At 42.2% G+C, this 21,181-nt stretch overlaps 1 protein-coding gene across 1 annotated transcript; it reads right to left on the reverse strand.

Moving 5' to 3' along the window:
- Positions 1–6,260: 6,260 nt before the first annotated feature.
- Positions 6,261–13,365, reverse strand: LOC106560358 (thiamine transporter 2-like). The gene is made up of 5 exons (XM_014123198.2): positions 13,164–13,365; positions 12,258–13,017; positions 8,009–8,201; positions 7,723–7,864; positions 6,261–7,446 (listed from the first exon to the last, which is right to left on the reverse strand). The coding sequence occupies exons 1-5, from the start codon at positions 13,332–13,334 to the stop codon at positions 7,318–7,320; spliced, it is 1,395 nt and encodes a 464-aa protein (XP_013978673.1). The 5' UTR covers positions 13,335–13,365; the 3' UTR covers positions 6,261–7,317.
- Positions 13,366–21,181: the final 7,816 nt, after the last annotated feature.

Raw genomic sequence — 21,181 nt, forward strand, 5'->3', positions numbered from 1 at the left:
GCCAATTATCTGTCACAGTATCTAACGAAGGTGGCGCCCCTCCTCGGTCGGGCGGCGCTAGGCCGGTCGTCGTCGCCGGCCTATTAGCTGCCACCGATCGTTGTTTCTGTGTCTTTTGGTTTTGTCTGTCTATCCCGCACCTGTTTTGTGTTTGTCATTAGTGGGGGGTTATTTAGGGTGTATTTTCAGTTGGGGTTCTCGTGCGGGATTGTTTATTGTCCACTCAGGACAGTTGCGAGTGTAAGCTGTTCTTTCGCTGTTATTGTCCATTATATTGCCGGGCTGCGCCCCGTGCGCTTTTTTTCAGTGCGCTTATTTTGGGAATGTGTTTTTCCCCTGGCGGACTTCGCCACGCGCCCTGTGCCCTACGGCTATTGCGTTTGCAATTATTATTATTAAAACACAGTTGCTCCGGCCCTCTGTCTCCTGCTCCTGATTCCACATCTCCACTGGTCCTAGACAGCCGTGACATTATCAGTCTATCAGGGAAGCCATTGTTTTAGATTTTTTTTACATTTTAGTCATTTTAGCATTTTATCCAGAGCGGGGATATTCATGTTATTCAGTTTATTTATATGTATTGCATAGTTTCACAGTGTAAATAAAATGTGGAACGACACACACGCTGCACTTTGGTCCGCTCCTCCTTTCGACAACCGTGACAATGTCACTAAGGGAGAGAGGGGAATGTATAACTTTTACATTCTGTCAGGATATGTTATTGTTAACCATCAGGGATCCTATGGGAGGAGTAGAGATACAAGTCTGGTCCAAGTCAACATGACAGCCGTGAGTTGGGGAGGAGTGAGGAATTTAGGCAGAGGTCAGGTTAGATGAAGTGAGGAAGAACATATATCACTAATCTTCTGGATAGCAACAGAGGTGTATTGGCTGCTCAGATGTGCAAGGAGGGGCTCAATATAGGAGAAAGGGTTAAATACAAGTGCCTTTGTTAATATGTTCTTTGTCTTATGCAACTGTATGACCCAGTGGGTGAATAAACTTGGTTTGAGCTTGATTAAGCATCCGTGAGTTATTTACTCTGTTTATTTAGAACCTATCAGTATTGATCAGTCAGTGCAAATTTATATTATAATGACAAGAAGACATTTGCATGGAGAGAGGGGGAATGTACTGAATTAATACATAAGGTAAGGTCTGTAATGTTAGCTAACGTTAAATTGCTTTGCTCTGGATTGTCGAAAAGGAAAGTGTCTGTCTGGTGTGCTAGCTAGCTAACTTTTTCTTAGAAAGGCAATTTTATCAGCTACAGTTTGTGTTTGAGGTGCATGGCTAATCTTGGCCAAGGCTAGCTAGCTAGCAGCTGTTATCTTTTGAGCTGAAATCTGATTGCACACATAACATTAGCAAGCAAGCCAAATTGACTGTATGGAGTAGCTAACGTTAGATGAGCAATGCCCATTGCATGATGTATAATAAAATATCAGCTCTCATTAATGATTGGAGAAGTGTTTAACATAACCAGTTTATGTCCATTAAAATAACATCAAATTGATCAGAAATACAGTGTAGACATTGTGAATGTTGTAAATGACTATTGTAACTGGACACGGCTGATCTTTAAATGAATATCTACATAGGCGTACAGAGGCCCATTATCAGCAACCATCACTCCTGTGTTCCAATGGCACGTTGTGTTAGCTAATCCAAGTTTATCATTTTAAAAGGCTAATTGATCATTAGAAAACCCTTTTCAAATTATGTTAGCACAGCTGAAACCTGTGTTCTGATTAAATAAGCAATAAAACTATCCTTCTTTAGACTAGTTGAGTATCTGGAGCATCAGCATTTGTGGGGTCGATTACAGGCTCAAATGGCCAGAAACAAAATACTTTCTTCTGAAACTCTTCAGTCTATTATTGTTCTGAGAAATGAAGGCTATTCCATGCAAGAAATTGCCAAGAAACTGAAGATCTCGTACAACGATGTGTACTACTCCCTTCACAGAACAGCGCAAACTTGCTCTAACCAGAATACTAAGAGGAGTGGGAGGCTCCAGTGCACATCTGAGCAAGAGGACAAGTACATTAGTTTGAGAAACAGATGCCTTATAAGTCCTGAACTGGCAGCTTAAAGTCCTCAACTGGCAGCTTAAACAGTACCCGAAAAACACCAGTCTCAACATCAACAGTGAAGAGGCGACTCTGAGGTGCTGGCCTTCTAGGCAGAGTTGCAAAGAAACATCCATATCTCAGACTGGCCAATAAATTAAAAGATTACGATGGGCAAAAGAACACAGACACTGGACAGAGGAACTCTGCCTGGAAGGCCAGCATTCCGGAGTCTTCTCTTCACTGTTGACGTTGAGACTGGTGTTTTGGGGTACTATTTAATGAAGCTGCCAGTTGAGGACTTGTGAGGCATCTGTTTCTGAAACTAGACACTCTAATGTACTTGTCCTCTTGCTCAGTTGTGCCCCGGGGCCTCCCACTCCTCTTTCTATTTTGGTTAGAGCCAGTTTGCGCTGTTCGGTGAAGGGAGTAGTACACAGCATTGTACGAGATCTTCAGTTTCTTGGCAATTTCTCGCAATTTCTTCATTTCTCAGAACTAGAATAGACTGACGAGTTTCAGAATAAAGGTTTCTGGCCATTTTGAGCCAGTAATCAACCAACAAATGCTGATGCTCCAGATGCTGAAACTTGGATTAGCTAACACAATGTGCCATTGGAACACAGGAATGTTGGTTGCTGATAATGGGCCTCTGTATGCCTATGTAGATATTCCATAAAAAATATCAGCCGTTTATAGCTACCATACTAATTTACAACATTAACAATGTCTACACTCTATTTCTGATCATTTTGATGTTATTTTAATGGTGTCACGTTCTTCAAAAAGATCGGACCAAGGCGCAGCGTGATTTGAGTTCCACATCTATTATTACTGTGAAACCAATAAACAAACTACTACAAACGTGAAAGCTGTAGTGCACAAAACACTAACACAAACAATATCCCAGAAACAAAGGTGTGAAAAATGGATACCTAAATATGATCCCCAATTAGAGGCAATGATTTCCAGCTGCCTCTAATTGGGAACCATACAAAAGACCAACATAGAAATATTGAACTACAACACCCCCAAGTCACGCCCTGACCTACTACACCATAGAGAACCAAGGACTCTCTATGGTCAGGGCGTGACAGTACCCCCCCCAAAGGTGCAGACTCCGCCGCAAAACCTGAAACCAACTGGGGGGGGGGGGGGGGTGACTAGTGTCGGTGGCGGCTCCGGTGCAGGTTGTAGTCCCCGCCCAGACCCCGGATCCGGCCATGGAGCTGGACTGAGCGCCGTGCCTGGACTGGGCATCACCGCAGAAGAAGACTCCTGCCCTGGAGCGGGACTGGACACCGTGCCTGGACTGGGCATCGGCGCAAAGGAAGGCTCCGGCCTTGGATCTGGACTGGTGACACGCACTTCAGGGCGAGTGCGGGGAGCTGGCACAGGATGCACCGGACTGGGAATGCGCACTGGAGGCCTGATGCGTGGAGCCGGCACAGGTTGCACTGGATTGGTGACACGCTCTTCAGGGCGAGTGCGGGGAGCAGGCACAGGACGTACCAGACTGGGGAGGTGCACTGAAGGCCTGGTGTGTGGATCCGGCACAGGTGTCACCGGACTAGTGACACGCTCTTCCGGGAGGATGCGGGGAGCTGGCCCATGACGCATCAGACTGCTGACAGGATCTTCAGGTCGAATGTTGTGCAGAACACACCTGACCAACATCTCTCATCTCTCTCTCTCCCAACTTCTCCATTGCCTCCCTGATGGTCTCTGGCTTTTCAGGACGAGTGTGGGGATCTGGCACACGACTTCCCGAACTGGGGAGGCTCACTGGAGGCCTGGTGCGTGGAGCCGGCACAGGTTTCACCGGACTGATGACACACTCTTCCAAACGTCGCATACTCCTAGCTAACCCCTCTCTCCGATATCCTTCCTCACACTGTTCCGTCGACTCCCAGGTGGGCTCTGGCACTCCCCACTGCTCAGTCGACCACCCCTCGTGCCCCCCCCCAAAGAAATCTTGGGGTTTCTGTGGCCGCGGTCCCCGGCGTCGTCGCTGTCCTTCCTGCGTCCTCTGCGACTCCCGCCAAGGAAGGGTCTCGTGTCTTCCCCTGATCTCCTCCCATGTCCAAAACTCCTTTACCTCATGAACACGCTGCTTGGTCCTTGTGTGGTGGGATATTCTGTCACGTTCTTCAAAAAGGTCGGAACAAGGCACAGCGTGATTTGAGTTCCACATCTTTTATTACTGTGAAACTTAACTTCTCTAGGGCCAGTGGGACGATTTCGTCCCACCTACGTAACAGCCAGTGGAATCCCGTGGCGCGTTATTCAAATACCTTAGAAATGCTATTACTTCAATTTCTCAAACATATGACTATTTTACACCATTTTAAAGACAAGACTCTCGTTAATCTAACCACACTGTCCGATTTCAAAAAGGCTTTAAAACGAAAGCAAAACATTAGATTATGTCAGCAGAGTACCCAGCCAGAAATAATCAGACAACCATTTTTCAAGCTAGCATATAATGTCACATAAACCAAAATCACAGCTAAATGCAGCACTAACCTTTGATGATCTTCATCAGATGACACACCTAGGACATTATGTTATACAATACATGCATGTTTTGTTCAATCAAGTTCATATTTATATCAAAAAACAGCTTTTTACATTAGCATGTGACGTTCAGAACTAGCATACCTTCCCCCCCGCAAACTTCCGGTGAATTTACTAAAATACTCACGATAAACGTTCACAAAAAACATAACAATTATTTTAAGAATTATAGATACAGAACTCCTCTATGCACTCGCTATGTCCGATTTTAAAATAGCTTTTCAGTGAAAGCACATTTTGCAATATTCTCAGTAGATAGCCCGGCATCACAGGGCTAGCTATTTAGACACCCTCCAAGTTTAGCACTCACCAAAATCAGATTTACTATAAGAAAAATGTTTTTACCTTTGCTGTCTTCGTCAGAATGCACTCCCAGGACTTCTACTTCAATAACAAATGTTGGTTTGGTTCAAAATAATCCATAGTTATATCCAAATATCCTCTGTTTTGTTTGTGCGTTCAAGACACTATCCGAATTTCTAAATATTCCATTACTGTACTTCGAAGCATGTCAACCGCTGTTTAAAATCAGTTTTTATGCCATTTTTCTCGTAAAAAAGCGATAATATTCCGACCGGGAATCTGTGTTTTAGTACAAAGAGAGAGAAAATAAAAACATGGTGTCGCCCCGTGCACTCGCCTCAGCTCATTGTCCTCTGATAGACCACTTAACCAAAGGCGCTAAAGTTTTTCAGCCAGCGGCTGGAATTACATCATTCAGCTTTTTCCCGGGTTCTGAGAGCCTATGGGAGCCGTAGGAAGTGTCACGTTACAGCAAAGATCCTACATTTTCAATAACCAGAGCCAAGAAGCCCAAGGAATGGTCAGAGAGGGTACTTCCTGTACAGAATCTTCTCAGGTTTTTGCCTCCCATATGAGTTCTGTTATACTCACAGACACCATTCAAACAGTTTTAGAAACTTTAGGGTGTTTCTATCCAAAGCCAAAAATTATATGCATATTCTAGTTTCTGGGCAGTATTAATAACCAGATTAAATCGGGTACGTTTTTTATCCGGCCGTGTAAATACTGCCCCCTAGCCCTAACAGGTTAAACAAAACAATACACAAACTACAACAAATGTGAAAGCCGTAGTGCACAAAACACTATCACAAACAATATCCCACAAACACAGGTGGGAAAAATGGCTACCTAAATATGATCCCCAATCAGAGGCAACGATTACCAGCTGCCTCTTTTTGGGAACCATACAAAACACCAACATAGAAATATTGAACTAGAACACCCCCTAGTCCCGCCCTGACCTACTACACCATAGAGAACCAAGGGCTCTCTATGGTCAGGGCGTGACAAATGGACAAAGAAAATGTGCTTTTCTTTCAAAACAAGGACATTTCTAAGTGACCCCAAACTTTTTAATGGTAATGTATTTCTATATATAGATTCATAAGCTCAGCGTGACCACAAGAGACAGGTTGGAATGTCTGACAGAAATACGGGGACAAATCTACCTTTTTTTTCAAAATTTGTGGTGTTTGAAATTGTTGATAAAATGCTGAACATGATTATTTGGTTGCGGGAGTAGGGACAAAGGGCCAGAATGCGTTACTGTCCTAGAAAATCTGGAACATGTGGTTACCTTAATCAACATGATTGTGGACGAATTTAATGGCAAATATGGTTTGGCACATACATTTCAAGGGTACTGTAGATATATTCAAAATACTATTTTCCAGTGATGTTATAAAAAGATAGCCTGGTCCCAGATGAGATTTTACTTGTGCCTACCCCATTGTCATTGTAATTTAACTTGACATTAAATTACAATTCCAGTAGGAGTTGGCAAGATTGCAGAAACCATATAATTAAGAATTAGAATACTAGAATGGACATGAACCTTCTTATGATGGTATAAAGGTCAGTGCCAGTGCTGGTATAAGATATTCTGTAAAAAAATAATTTGAAGAATTTATCTGCACTGTATCTTTGTTAGCTAGCTAGCCATACAGTTTCAGAGGAGTTATTACATTTTTTTAATTAACTGCCAATATGCCAACATTCAATTCAAACAATGCAGTCCATCTACAGCCAAACACTGGCTGAAATCAGTTGATGATTGGACTTAGACAAGTTGTAAATGCAACAAGTTCTGATATTGTATCATATAATAGCACTCGCAGCATTCCAAGAAATACATGTAAAAACTGTATTTATAATTATATGACAATATTTTATGTTTATAATAATTCTATTACACAATTTCTGATAAATCACATGCCTTACTTTTATTTTCCTGCATAAGTAAACTCAGGATTATGCTTCTACTGACATTAATTGTAATTAGACTGGTTTGGATTTTTCCCTGAACAATATGGCTGACCTTTTCACTTCATTCTGGAACATTAATGGTTTATGACATAGTCCCTCTAGTAATTGAATAGAATCTCTATGGCAGAAACAGACTTGCACTCAGGCTCGTAAAGAGTCAGCTGGAAACTTGAAACAATATTGGCCATGTTCATAAGGTTACAGTGCTGTCTTGTGGCTAAATACAGATATTGCACTCCTTGGACATAAATAATTGTAATACAGGTGGTTGTGTATCCTTTGCATCGGTTTGTTCTCCATTTTGGCTAGGTGTGGTGGCAGTGCTGTATGTTTTTTCCCTTTGTTTGAGTGTCATGCCAGAGGTGAGACTTTTGGCAGGTCATGTTCTTCTCTCTGATAGGCCCTCAGCTGGGATGAGCTCCATCAATCGGCTCTGGAGAAGAGTATACACTCCTCTGATAAGGAACAACACGACCATGGCAGCAAAGTAACTGGCATAGACCAAGAACTGCATGGGGGAAGGAAATGAGAGGAACACTCTTATTAGGCTACATTACAAAATTATTATAACACAGTAACTACCAGTGTAACTAACAACATGTTGCTGTTATTACTATGTTATAAGCTAAAAAGTACAAGTAGTTACACAATACCTACCACTTTTTCTGATGTTTTGGTATTTTCTTGCAAACTGTAACTGTCAGTAATTGCTTGTAAGATTATTCCATTTCAGTGAGGTGAGTATATGTGTGTGTGGTAGTCAGTGTAATTCTCTTTGCTGTACCTGTGAGGTGATTGTGAGTTGCAGGCTCTTGGTGTTGACTACAATGGCTGTGAGAAGACTCTGCAGGGCCATGCCCACAAAGCTGTTTACACCAAACACCAGGGCATAGCGCTCCCTGCTCAAGCCTTGGGCTATCTGGAACCTGACAGAGACACACAAAGGGAATCATTAGACATAGAGTCACCTCTGTCAGGATTCTACTTTGTACAGTAAAATAATGATTGATTGATTGCTTGACTGCCCAGTCCCTAAACTTGATATTTCCTATGGTTGAAATATCTCTTACGTGCAGATGGTGATGAGCGCCATGTAGATGGTTTTGAAGAGTCCGTAGCAGCCGTAGCAGATCCAGATGCTGTTGGTCAGGTCCATCAGGTAAAGAACTCCAGCAGTCAGAGCAGTAAACACACCCAGGACCAGCTCCCCCCACACTGACCAGTCCAGAGCCACATGGCCCACAGCTATGGAGGCTGCCGCCCCTGGAACACAGGTAGATACAATCTCACTAATCTGGTAGAACTGAGGTGAATGCAGTAAAAAAGTCCTTAACCAAATACACCACTGATCATGTTTCTTTTGGGCTATAGAGTAGTCCATACATAAACTCTAAGTCAGAATTGTAACAATGAAAGAGACATGACCACTGTGATGCTAACGCGATATAGGCTACTATAGCTAGTTTGGGCTTGTTGTAATCCTACATAACGCCTATATTCATTGGCCCATCCCGCCTTGGCAGATCAATAATAACTGGTTTATAAGCACTGCTGACCGCTCTCTGTATTAGAGATGTATTTAATCAGTTTCTGGGCCTGAGGAGAGTACAGTTTCACCTGAAGGAATTAATCTTATTCTGAAGAAGGAGAGGAGGAGGGGAGGAAGAGAGGAAAAGGAGAGGAGGATAAAGAGGGGGAGGAGAAGGAGAGGCCTTCCATCTGAAGAGGGTTATGAGATAGACCTGCTAATAGCTTAGCGTTGTCTTTAATCCCTCCATGAGAGTCAGATAATTACATACATTGAAAGGAATAAGCAGGGACACATTCCTGGTAATTTGTATTACAGAGCATTCCTTTGATCCTGGCAGGAGGTTTTAGAGACAAGATGGATGGAGAGGACATTGGAGTTATAACCACCAGTTTTATCAGCATAAACTCATCCACTCCAAACAGCACACAGTTCATAGAAAGGTCAAAGGGTTTGACCTTTCTATGAACTGTGTGCTGTTTGGAGTGGATGAGTTTATGCTGATAACACTGGTGGTTATAACTCCAACGTTTGTAGAACTCATATGTGAAGAGGATAAGGGTTTTTGATAGCAGGAATATATTACATGTTCATGCAAAACAAACGTGGTTCATGCTTTTCACCAATCTGTTTCCAATAACATTCCTATTGCCAAGTTCATTGTCATATAGCTGTTATTGACGGAGAAGTTTGGAACTCTCTTTCTTTTTGGAGTATTAACTAATTTACTGCATGGTGATGTCACCATGGAAGGCCAAAACTCCATCCCACCAAAATTTCAGGCAGTCTTTTCAAACAGCTTTTACACTAAAAGGGCATTATCACCATTTTCACAATTTAACAGTATTATTCCAACCCCATAGTGTGGAAATATTAAAAAAAACACAGGAAAATCTCATTTTTGACTGCACTGGGCATCAAACATTGGCAAATGTGAATTTACTTAGTCAAACACATAGAAACTGTGATAAAAATGTCAACCGGAAGAATGTATAAAGTGGAGACATGAAGCAGGATGTAATTTAAACACAGTAATTGCCTGTGGTTTCCAGGGATATATGGGAACGTTTCAGAGCTAAAAAGCTAAAGGAAAGCCGGTCTGTGACGAGTTCCAGCTGGTCTGAGCCATCTGGAGACAATAGACAGTACAGGTAATTAGCCAGTGTAATTAATGGTGTGCATTGGGTAAATTCTGCCTAAAAGGCCAGAATCCCGGAGTCGCCTCTTCACTGTTGACGTTGAGACTGGTGCTTTGCGGGTACTATTTATTGAAGCTGCCAGTTGAGGACTTATAAGGCGTCTGTTTCTTGAACTAGACGCTCTAATGTGCTCGTCCTCTTGATCAGATGTGCACCGAGGCCACCCACTCCTCTTTCTATTCTGGTTAGAGCCCGTTTGCGCTGTTCAGTGAAGGGAGTAGCACACTGCGTTGTACGAGATCTTCAGTTTCTTGGCAATTTCTCGCATGGGATAGCCTTCATTTCTCAGAACAAGAAGAGACTAACGAGTTTCAGAGGAAAGTTATTTGTTTCTGGCCAGTATCTGATGCTCCAGATACTCAACTAGTCTAAAGACGGCCAGTTTTATTGCTTCTTTAATCAGAACAACAGTTTTCAGCTGTGCTAACATAATTGCAATATGGTTTTCTAATGATCAATTAGACTTTTAAAATGATAAATGTGGATTAGCTAACACAACGTACCATTGGAACACAGGAGTGATGGTTGCTGATAATGGAATATGTAGATATTCCATAAAAAATCTGCCGTTTCCAGCTACAATAGTCGTTTACAACATTAACACTGTCTATGCTGTATTTCAGATTAATTTTGTTATTTTAATAGACAAAACATTTGCTTTTCTTTAAAAAACAAGGACATTTCTGAGTGACCCCAAACTTTTGAACGATAGTGTATGTGTAGTCCTGGATCTCCTTAAAAGGGGTATAAAGTGTAATAGTTGATGATACACAGTCCTCTTGAAGTTCAATGTTAAACAACATTTGTTAGGAGAGTGAAAGTGGAGATAATATGTGGTTTAACCTGTTAGAGCTAGGGGGCAGTATTGACACGGCCGGATAAAAAACGTACCCGATTTAATCTGGTTACTACTCCTGCCCAGTAATTAGAATATGCATATAATTATTGGCTTTGGATAGAAAACACCCTAAAGTTTCTAAAACGGTTTGAATGGTGTCTGTGAGTATAACAGAACTCATATGGCAGGCCAAAACCTGAGAAGATTCCATGCAGGAAGTGGCCTGTCTGACAAGTTGTTGTTCATCTTGGCTCTTTTTATTGAAGACTGAGGATCTTTGCTATAACGTGACACTTCCTACGGCTCCCAAAGGCTCTCAGAGCCCGGGAAAAAGCGGAATGATATCGAGGCAGCCTCTGGCTGAAACACATTATCGCGTTTGGCAAGTGGCCGATCAGAGTACTATGGGTTTAGGCGCGTGCCCGAGTTGACCCCATGCTTTATTTTCTTTCGTCTGTTTACCTAAACGCAGATTCCCGGTCGGAATATTATCGCTTTTTTACGAGAAAAATGGCATAAAAATTGATTTTAAATAGCGGTTGACATGCTTCGAAGTACGGTAATGGAATATTTAGAATTTTTTTGTCACGAAATGCGCCATGCTCGTCACCCTTATTTACCCTTTCGGATAGTGTCTTGAACGCACGAACAAAACGCCGCTATTTGGATATAACAATGGATTTTCTGGGACCAAACCAACATTTGTTATTGAAGTAGAAGTCCTGGGAGTGCATTCTGACGAAGAACACCAAAGGTAATAACATTTTTCTTATAGTAAATCTGACTTTGGTGAGTGCTAAACTTGCTGGGTGTCTAAATAGCTAGCCCTGTGATGCCGGGCTATCTACTGAGAATATTGCAAAATGTGCTTTCACCGAAAAGCTATTTTAAAATCGGACATATCGAGTGCATAGAGGAGTTCTGTATCTATAATTCTTAAAATAATTGTTATGTTTTTTGTGAACGTTTATCGTTATTACCTTTGGTGTTCTTCGTCAGAATGCACTCCCAGGACTTCTACTTCAATAACAAATAGCGGCGTTTTGTTTGTGCGTTCAAGACATTATCCGAAAGGGTAAATAAGGGTTATGCGCACGACGCATTTCGTGACAAAAAAATTCTAAATATTCCATTACCGTACTTCGAAGCATGTCAACCGCTGTTTAAAATCTATTTTTATGCCATTTTTCTCGTAAAAAAGCGATAATATTCCGACCGGGAATCTGTGTTTAGGTTCAGAGACGATAGAAAATAAAAACATGGGGTCGACTCGTGCACGCGCCTAAGCCCATTGTCCTCTGATAGAGCACTTGCCAAAAGCGCTAATGTGTTTAAGCCTGGGGCTGAAATTACATCATTCAGGTTTTTCCCGCCTTCTGAGAGCCTATGGGAGCCGTAGGAAGTGTCACGTTACAGCAAAGATCCTCAGTCTTCAATAAACAGAGTCAAGAAGCTCAAGGAATGGTCAGACAGGCCACTTCCTGTAAGGAATCTTCTCAGGTTTTTGCCTGCCATATGAGTTCTGTTATACTCACAGACACCATTCAAACAGTTTTAGAAACTTTAGGGTGTTTTCTATCCAAAGCCAATAATTATATGCATATTCTAGTTACTGGGCAGGAGTAGTAACCAGATTAAATCGGGTAAGTTTTTTATCCGGCCGTGCAAATACTGCCCCCTATCCCCAACAGGTTAACTCCAGCGTGTTACCAAGAGTCATGTGACGAGTGTGTTATAGTGAATCGTTATGTTACCTGAGAGTGTGGCGACAGCCTCCACCCCTCCGTTGTATTCTGTGAAGTTGTATTGGGGCTGTTTGGATGCCCAGAGTAGCTGCACGTAGCCTGTGATCTGGTGGTAGCCGCACTTCCCCATGGCTGACCACACACAGAAGAACAGCACGGCCATAGAGGAGTAACACTCTTTACAATCCACCACCAACCTCTTCAGAGCTCTCATTTCCCCCCTCCCGGTCCTTATCCCCTTCCTCAGCCACCACACAACCCAGGATCCACGTGAACTGGACACAACCTCCTCGAATGGGCCGTTATCATTCTGAGTCCCCCCCAGGACCAGGCTTCTCTGGGGCATGGGTAGGAGGAGGGCAGCCAACAGCGCCACACAGAGGGATCCCAGGGTAATGACATTGAGCCAGTAGATGGAAACCCCTCCCAGGGACACCAAGAGTTGACCCAACATGGCTCCCGCTGCGTAGCCCAGTAGCACAGCCCCTCTGGCATAGCTTGTCACTCTCTGGTAATACTGGGGGTGGACAACACTGTAGATATAGGAATAGTAAGCCACATCTGCCGCGGTGCCCATACTGTAAATGAAGAGGGCGCACTGAGTCAACACCACACCAGAGCTGAAGATGAACAGCAGAAATGCCAAGATGTAGTTGAGTGCCTGGAGGACGATGACAGGCTTGTACCTCAGGATATCTGTCACCAAGAAGACTGGGATGAGTAAGAAGAGGTTGGAATACACACATATTGGGAGCACTTGCCTTGTAACCTGTGGAAAGATAAGGAAAATGGCAGGATATGTCATACAACAATAAATTAACATAAAAGCATTTGCCGTTATTATAAAATATAATTTGTGATATGAATTCTCTAGCTAAATCAAGGTTAAATGAATAAACGGTTAATGTGTCATACCTGTTTGGTGGTGAGATTCTTGTATGGCCCGGTGAGGTAGTCCGTGAGGAAAGGCTCAGAGGGCCTCATCATTGAGCAGAAGCCGTAGATACAGAGCAGCACTGTGGGGCCCACCCAGCCTCTGCCGTGAGGCCCACACTCCCTGCTCCAGTCCCAACAGAACCCCATCATCTCTTTGTTGTTCCACAGGGATGTCTCTCCACGGCTGGGCTGAGCTCAGTCTAATTCAGCCTGTTTAATCTGCAGTGATATGGGGGTGGAGATAAGCCCAAAGTGAGATTGACTGTAAAGTCACCTGGCTGCTCCCATTGTTGTTGTTCCCCCTGAGGTTTGAAGAGAGAGCTACCCAGACAGGGAACATTAAGATGAAAAATACGGGGGTGAAGTCCAAGTGTTGGTGTTGTCATAAATATATCACCCTCCACCTCCTTCATACTTTATAGCTCAGAATTGAATATGGAAATATTGCTGCAAGCAGCATTGGCAGGGTTCAAGCCCTATTGCCCCTAGCAGGAGAAATTGGATTCAGTGCCCTTAGATGAGATACTTTTCTACTCCTTAACATGCCAAACAGGGGTACTAAGGAAGGTACATTAATAAAGAAACCAACTAATCAAACGTTATGCTTATAAAGACGACTCTCCTTTGTGTGTGCATGTCTGTCTTTCAGTCTGTCCGTCCAGCCTGGTCTCATAGACTAGACGTATCAAAGTAAATGTACATCCAGGACACTCAAATTAGTATGATACAGCAGCGGCCCGCCCATCATACTAAATGGAGGGAGACAGAATTACTTTTACTACAGTAGTTGCTCAACTAAAAGTTTTGTGATTATGCTGCGGGATTTAGAGGTAATTTTTGGTTTTGTATGGTACCCTGTGTCACTACTTCATTGCTCCAGACCAGCGAAAGGGGGAGTTAGAGCACTGATTATGCTTTTGAGTCCCAAGGCACTACTGTGTCTCTAACTGACAATGAATGGTTGACATAAACCAAATAGAAACTGATAATTGTGCCCGACTTCAACATTTAATTTCAATGAACTGAATAATGACAATGAAGAAGGTGATTGAATTTAGAACAAAAGTGTAAGAATTGCTATTCCTCTGTCCTGCACGCACACACCTGGAAAAATACGCTCATGTTTTTGTTACTACTCATCAGTATCACTTACTAAAACTGTTGTTACACTAAGGTTTTATTCTATGAGAAACTTAGACTACAATTAGGGTGTGGAAATGTTTGGATTATTTTGCTGTTACTGTAGTCCTGTAGCCTACTCCCGATGACAGACATTGTCCAGTGTCCGTGTGGTGCAGCGGTCTAAGACAGCGCAAACTGCTTTGCTACAGACGCCAGTTCAATACCCATGCCAGCCATGATCGGGAGACCCATGAGGTGATGGTAGGCTTTTGGTTTCTCTCGCTCTAAAAACAGAAATAAATCATTCTAAATAACAAACTGGCTTTATTTACAAATTAGTAACAATGTCTCACCCAATGTTCAAGAATGGCCTTTTTCTCGCTCACTTTAGAATATCTGAAAACGAAATAATCTCCAAAATATTGTTATTTTTTAAACAAGCCATAGAAAGTTGGTTGCAATTGTCTTGGATCAGTCCGGAACTTTCATTACACACACCTGTCCGCTGTTCCCACTGATTAGCACTTGTATAAGTGTGCTCTTTGGTTTCCATTGGGCTGTCCATTATTGTTACATTGTCCGTTGATGCGTGTGAGTACCTGTGCTGTGTGTTTTGGGCTTTCGTGCCCTTGTGGATTGCGCAGATAATTACGGGTCTCGTCCCGTGTGTTAATCATTGTGCGCGTGTGTTATTTATTCGAGGTACTCCTCGCTCTTTTGTTTGGGTTTCAACCCTGTGTTCTTGTTACTTGTTTGTTTGGCCTTCGTCCCCGTGCCTTTACACAGCACGCCGTAATTTGGGCTCAATAAAAAAAACTATTACGCATTCCTGCGCCTGTCTCCCCAATCTCTTCGTACCAACGTGACAGCAATTTCAGTTTAATCCATCCGAAAAGACATAACAAATAATGCAACAAATATTGTGGTTAAACTCAAATATACTAATTGATTAAAAAAACGTCATCAATTGGAACCTATAACATGTGGAATGGGGAAAAAGCGTAGCAGGCTGTGAATTCTGCAAACCATGTTTCTAGGATGGGCTATTAACAGGACAATATATATTGGTCATATTAATCATGGCTCCCTAGTGGTGCAGTGGTCTAAAGCACTGCATCTCAGTGCAAGAGGCATCACTACAGTCCCTGATTCAATCCAGACTGTATCACGTCTGTCATGACCTAAACTGGGACGTGCTTAACACCCCGGCCGTTCCTATAATCTAAGCTAGATGCCCTCAATCTCACACAAATTATCAAGGAACCTACCAGGTACAACCCTAAATCCGTGAGCATGGGCACCCTCTTAGATATCATCCTGACCAACTTGCCCTCTAAATACACCTCTGCTGTCTTCAACTAGGATCTCAGCGATCACTGCCTCATTGCCTGCGAGCGTAATGGGTCCACGGTCAAACGACCACCCCTCATCACTGTGAAACGCTCCCTCAAACACTTCTGCAAGCAGGCCTTTCTAATCGACCTGGCCCGGGTATCCTGGAAGGATATTGACCTCCTCCCATCAGTAGAGAATGCCTGGTTGCTCTTCAAAAGTGCGTTCCTCTCCATCTTAACTATTTTGACGTCCGGATGAGAGGCTTGCTACTCAGGCTCAGAAGGTAGGATATGCATATTATTAGTAGATTTGGATAGAAAACATTCCGAAGTTTCTAAAACTGTTTGAATAATGTCTGTGAGTATAACAGAACTCATATGGCAGGCAAAAACTTGAGAAAAACCCAACCAGGAAGTGGGAAATCTGAGGGTTGTAGTTTTTTCAAGTGATTGCCTATTGCCTACACAGTGACTTAGGGTTCATTTTGCACTTCCTAAGGCTTCCACTAGATGTCAACAGTCTTTAGAACGTTGTGTCATGCTTCTACTGTGAATATGGAGCGAACAAGAGGGCCTGGAGTCAGATGAGTGAGGAAATGACATGAGCTCAGAGGTGCGTGCTCATGTGAGTGTGAGCTGTGTTCCTTTTCTTTTCTGAAGACATTGGAATTGTCCGGTTGGAATATTACTGAAGATTTATGTTAAAAACATCCTAAAGATTGATGCTATACATCATTTGACATATTTCTACGAACGTAAATCGAACTTTTGGGGATTTTTCGTCGTGACATTTTTGCGCGCTTCCTGCATTTGGAGTAGTGGACTGAACGCGCGAACAAAAAGGAGGTATTTGGACATAAATGATGGACTTTATCGAACAAAACAAACATTTATTGTGGACCTGGGATTCCTGAGAGTGCATTCTGATGAAGATCATCAAAGGTAAGTGAATATTTATTATATTATTTCTGAGTTAAATTGACTCCACAAAATGGCAGGTTTGGTTTTGTGTCTGAACACTGTACTCAGATTATTGCAAAGTGTGCTTTCGCTGTGAAATCTGACACAGCGGTTGCATTAAGGAGAGGTGTATTTATAATTCTTTGAAAAACAGTTTAATATTTTATCAACATTTATGATGAGTATTTCTGTAAATTGATGTGCTCATTCACCGGAAGTTTTGGGAGGCAAAACATTTCTGAACATTACACGCCAATGTAAAATGGGGTTTTTGGATATAAATATGAGCTTTATTGAGCAAAACGTACATGTATTGTGTAACATGAAGTCATATGAGTGCCATCTGATGAAGATCATCAAAGGTTAGTGATTCATTTTAGCTGTATTTCTGTTTTTTGTGACGCCTGTCCTTGCTTGGAAAATGGCTGTGTGGTTTTTCTTGTCAAGGTGATGTCCTAACATAATCTAATGCTATGCTTTCACCGTAAAGCCTTTTTGAAAGAGACACTCTAGACCCAAACTGTTATAGACCTATGTCCATCCTGCCCTGCCTTTCAAAAATCTTTGAAAGCCAAGTTAATAAACAGATCATCGACCATTTCGAATCCCACCGTACCTTCTCCACTATGAAATCTGGTTTCCGAGCTGGTCATGGGTGCACCTAAGCCACGTTCAAGGTCCTAAACGATATCATAACCGCCATCTATAAAATAACAGTACTGTGCAGCCGTCTTCATTGACCTGGCGAAGGCTTTCGACTCTGTCAATCACCACATTCTCACTGGGAGACTCAATAGCCTTGGCTTCTCAAATGACTGCCTCGCCTGTTTCACCAACTACTTCTCAGATAGAGTTCAGTGTGCCAAATCAGAGGGCCTGTTGTCCGGACCTCTGGCAGTCTCTATGGGGGTGCCACAGGGTTCAATTCTTGGGCTGACAATTTTCTCTGTATATATCAATGATGTCGCTCTTGCTGCTGGTGATTCTCTGATCCACCTCTACGCAGATGACACCACTCTGTATACATCTGGCCCTTATTTGGACACTGTGCTAACAAACCTCCAAACGAGCTTCAACGCCGTACAACACCCCTTCTGTGGCCTCCAACTGCTTTTAAATGCTAGTAAAACTAAGTGCATGCTCTTCAACCGATTGCTCCCCGCACCCTCCCGTCCGACTAGCATCACCACTCTGGACGGTTCTGACCTAGAATATGTGGACAACTACAAATACCTAGGTGTCTGGTTAGACTGTAAACTCTCCTTCCAGACTCACATTAAGCATCTCCAATCCAAAATGAAATCTAGAATCGGCTTCCTATTTCACAACAAATGCTCATGCTGCCAAACATACCCTTGTAAAACTGACAATCCTACCAATCCTTGACTTCGGCGATGTGATCTACAAAATAGCCTCCAACACTCTACTCAGCAAACTGGATGTAGTCTATCCCAGTGCCATCCGTTTTGTCACCGAAGCCCCATATACTACCCACCATTGCGACCTGTATGCTCTTGTTGGCTGACCCTCACAACATATCCGTCGCCAAACCCACTGGCTCCAGGTCATCTATGAGTCTTTGCTAGGTAAAGCCCCGCCGTATCTCAGCTCACTGGTTACCATAGCAACACCCACCCGTAGCACGTGCTCCAGCAGGTATATTGCACTGGTCATCCCCAAAGCCAACACTTCCTTTGGCCTCCTTTCCTTCCAGTTCTCTGCTGTCAATGACTGGAACGAATTGCAAAAATCTCTGAAGCTGGAGTCTTATATCTCCCTCTCTAAGTTTAAGCATCAGCTGTCAGAGCAGCTTACAGATCACTGTACCTGTACATAGCCAATCTGTAAATAGCACACCCAACTACCTCATCCCCATATTATTACTTACCCTCTTGCTCTTTTTCACCCCAGTATCTCTACTTGCACATCATCATCTGCACATCTATCACTCCAGTATTAATGCTAAATTGTCATTATTTCGCCTCTATGGCCTATTTATTGCCTACCTCCCTACTCTTCTACATTTGCACACACTGTACATAGATTTTTCTATTTTTCTTTTCTATTGTGTTATTGACTGTACGTTTGTTTATATGTAACCCTGTGTTGTTGTTTTTGTCGCACTGCCTTGCTGATCTTGGCCAGGTCTCGGTTGTAAATGAGAACTTGTTCTCAACTGGCCTACCTGGTTAATTAAAGGTGAAATAAAAATAAATACAATTAAATAAAATAAAAAATAGTGGTAGCATGTGCAGCCGTGGTCATTCGTCTTTCGACATGCAAAAGTGAAATTGCTGAAATGCACAGATCTTTATACAATAAATATACAAAACTTTCATAACACCTGCTCTTTCCATGACATAGACTGACCAGGTGAATCAAGGTGAAAGTTATGATCCCTTATTGATGTCACTTGTTAAATCCACTTGAATCAGTTTAGATGAAGGGGAGGAGACAGGTTAAAGAATTATTTTTAAGCCTTCAGACAATTGACATATAAATGATGTATGCGTGCCATTCAGATGGTGAATGGGCAAGACAAAACATTTAAGTGCCTATGAATGGGGTGTGGTACTAGGTGCCAGGAGCACCGGTTTGTGTCAAGAACTGCAATGCTGCTGGGTTTTTCATGCTCAACAGTTTCCCATGTGTATCAACAATGGTCCACCACCCAAAGGACATCCAGCCATAACTGTCGGCCAGCATCCCTGTGGAATGCTTTCAACACCTTGCAGAGTCCATGAATCGACGAATTGAGGCTGTTCTGAGGGAAAAAGTATGGTATGCTATGTTTGGTATGGTTACAAAAGATAAAGGTTGCTGGGGCTAGGCGTCCCGCTAGCGGGACAACTTCCGGTGAAACTGGAAGATATTAAACATTTAGGTACATATAAGTGTCTTAAATCGGTTGAAAGCTTAAATGCTTGTTAATTTAACTGCACTGTCCGATTTACAGTCGCTAATACAGCGAAAACATGACATGCGATTGTTTGAGGACTGCGCCCCACATCAAAATATTTTTCCACTGGCATAGGTTTCATAAATTCACAAATAGCGATTAAATATTCACTTACTTTTTGAAAATATTCCTCTGATTTGTCATCCAAAGGGTCCCAGCTATAACATGTAGTGTCGTTTTGTTAGATAAAATACTTCTTTATATCCCAAAACGTCTGTTTAGTTGGCGCCATCGATTTGAGTAATCCACTCGTTCAACATGCAGAGAAAGGAATACAAAAATCAAAATACGTTTCTATTTACTCCTCAGATACCTTAAAATGTAATCAAACTATAATATTTCTTACGGAAAGAAGTATGTTCAATAGGAAACCGATTTTAGCAGGTGTGTCCTGTCTTCATAGCGCGCCCGAACATGAATTTCCAAGACTGTGTCCCTGTACTAAAACTAATATTTCTTATTTGTTTTTGAAGTTACAAGCCTGAAACCTTGAACATAGACTGATAACACCCTGTGGAAGCCATAGGAATTGCATTCAGGGAGCTAATTTTCAGTATGACCTTATACTTGCCATTCTAAGAGGGTGGTCTCTCTCAAAAAACAAATTCTGGTTGGTTTTTCTTTGGGTTTTCTCCTACCATATCTATTGTTTTATATTCTCCTACATTATTTTAACCCCTGTGCGGCCTCCGTCCCATATGCGGGACGGTCATCCAGCGAAAAATCATATCGCCATTTGCATAACAAAATGTAATAAAAAAAATAAAAAATAAAAAAATTCTCTTTTTTTGTCCTTTTTATAGATACACCTCTCCTGAATCGAACCACGTTGTCCGATTTCAAAAAGGCTTTACAGCAAAAGCAAAACATTAGATTATGTTAGAGGAGTATATCGTAAAAGTAGCCACATAGCCATTTTCCGACCAACCACATGCATCACAAATAACCAAAAAACAGCTAAATGCAGCACTAACCTTTGACAATCTTCATCAGATGACACACCTAGGACATCATGTTACACAATACATGCATTCTTTTGTTCGATAAAGTTCATATTTATATATAAAAACAGCATTTTACATCGGTGCGTAACGTTGACTAACTATTTTCCCTCAAATGCATCCGATGAAACAGAGCTACAATTTACTAAATTACTATTCGAAAACATTTTTAAAATGTAATATTGTCATTCTAAGATTTATAGATGAATATCTCTTGAAAGCACCTGTAATGGCAGATTTAAAATTAACTTTACTGGGTAATCATACTTTGCGATGAAAGGGGATGCGATACTCTGAAAAATAGCCTAATGTTACAGGTCAGCGCCATCTTGGAACAATCGCATATCACATCTAGTCTTGTATACTATTGTCAATAATCCCTTACCTTTGGTTGTCTTCATCAGAAAGCACTTCCTGGAATCCCAGGTCCACAACAAATGTATTTTCGTTCGAAAAAATTACTCCTTTATGTTCCAAGAGCTTATTCTTGTTAGCGCGTCTGAAGGCTGATCCAAATGCTCCGTCGGCCAAAGGACAGCCATTTCGAGAAAATGCATTTTTTTCCCATTTAGGTTCGTTCAAACATGTCAAACGTTATATAACATAAATCTTCAGGGCGTT

Source organism: Salmo salar, chromosome ssa10, assembly GCF_905237065.1.
Source record: "Salmo salar chromosome ssa10, Ssal_v3.1, whole genome shotgun sequence".
NCBI classification, from domain to species: Eukaryota; Metazoa; Chordata; class Actinopteri; order Salmoniformes; family Salmonidae; genus Salmo; species Salmo salar.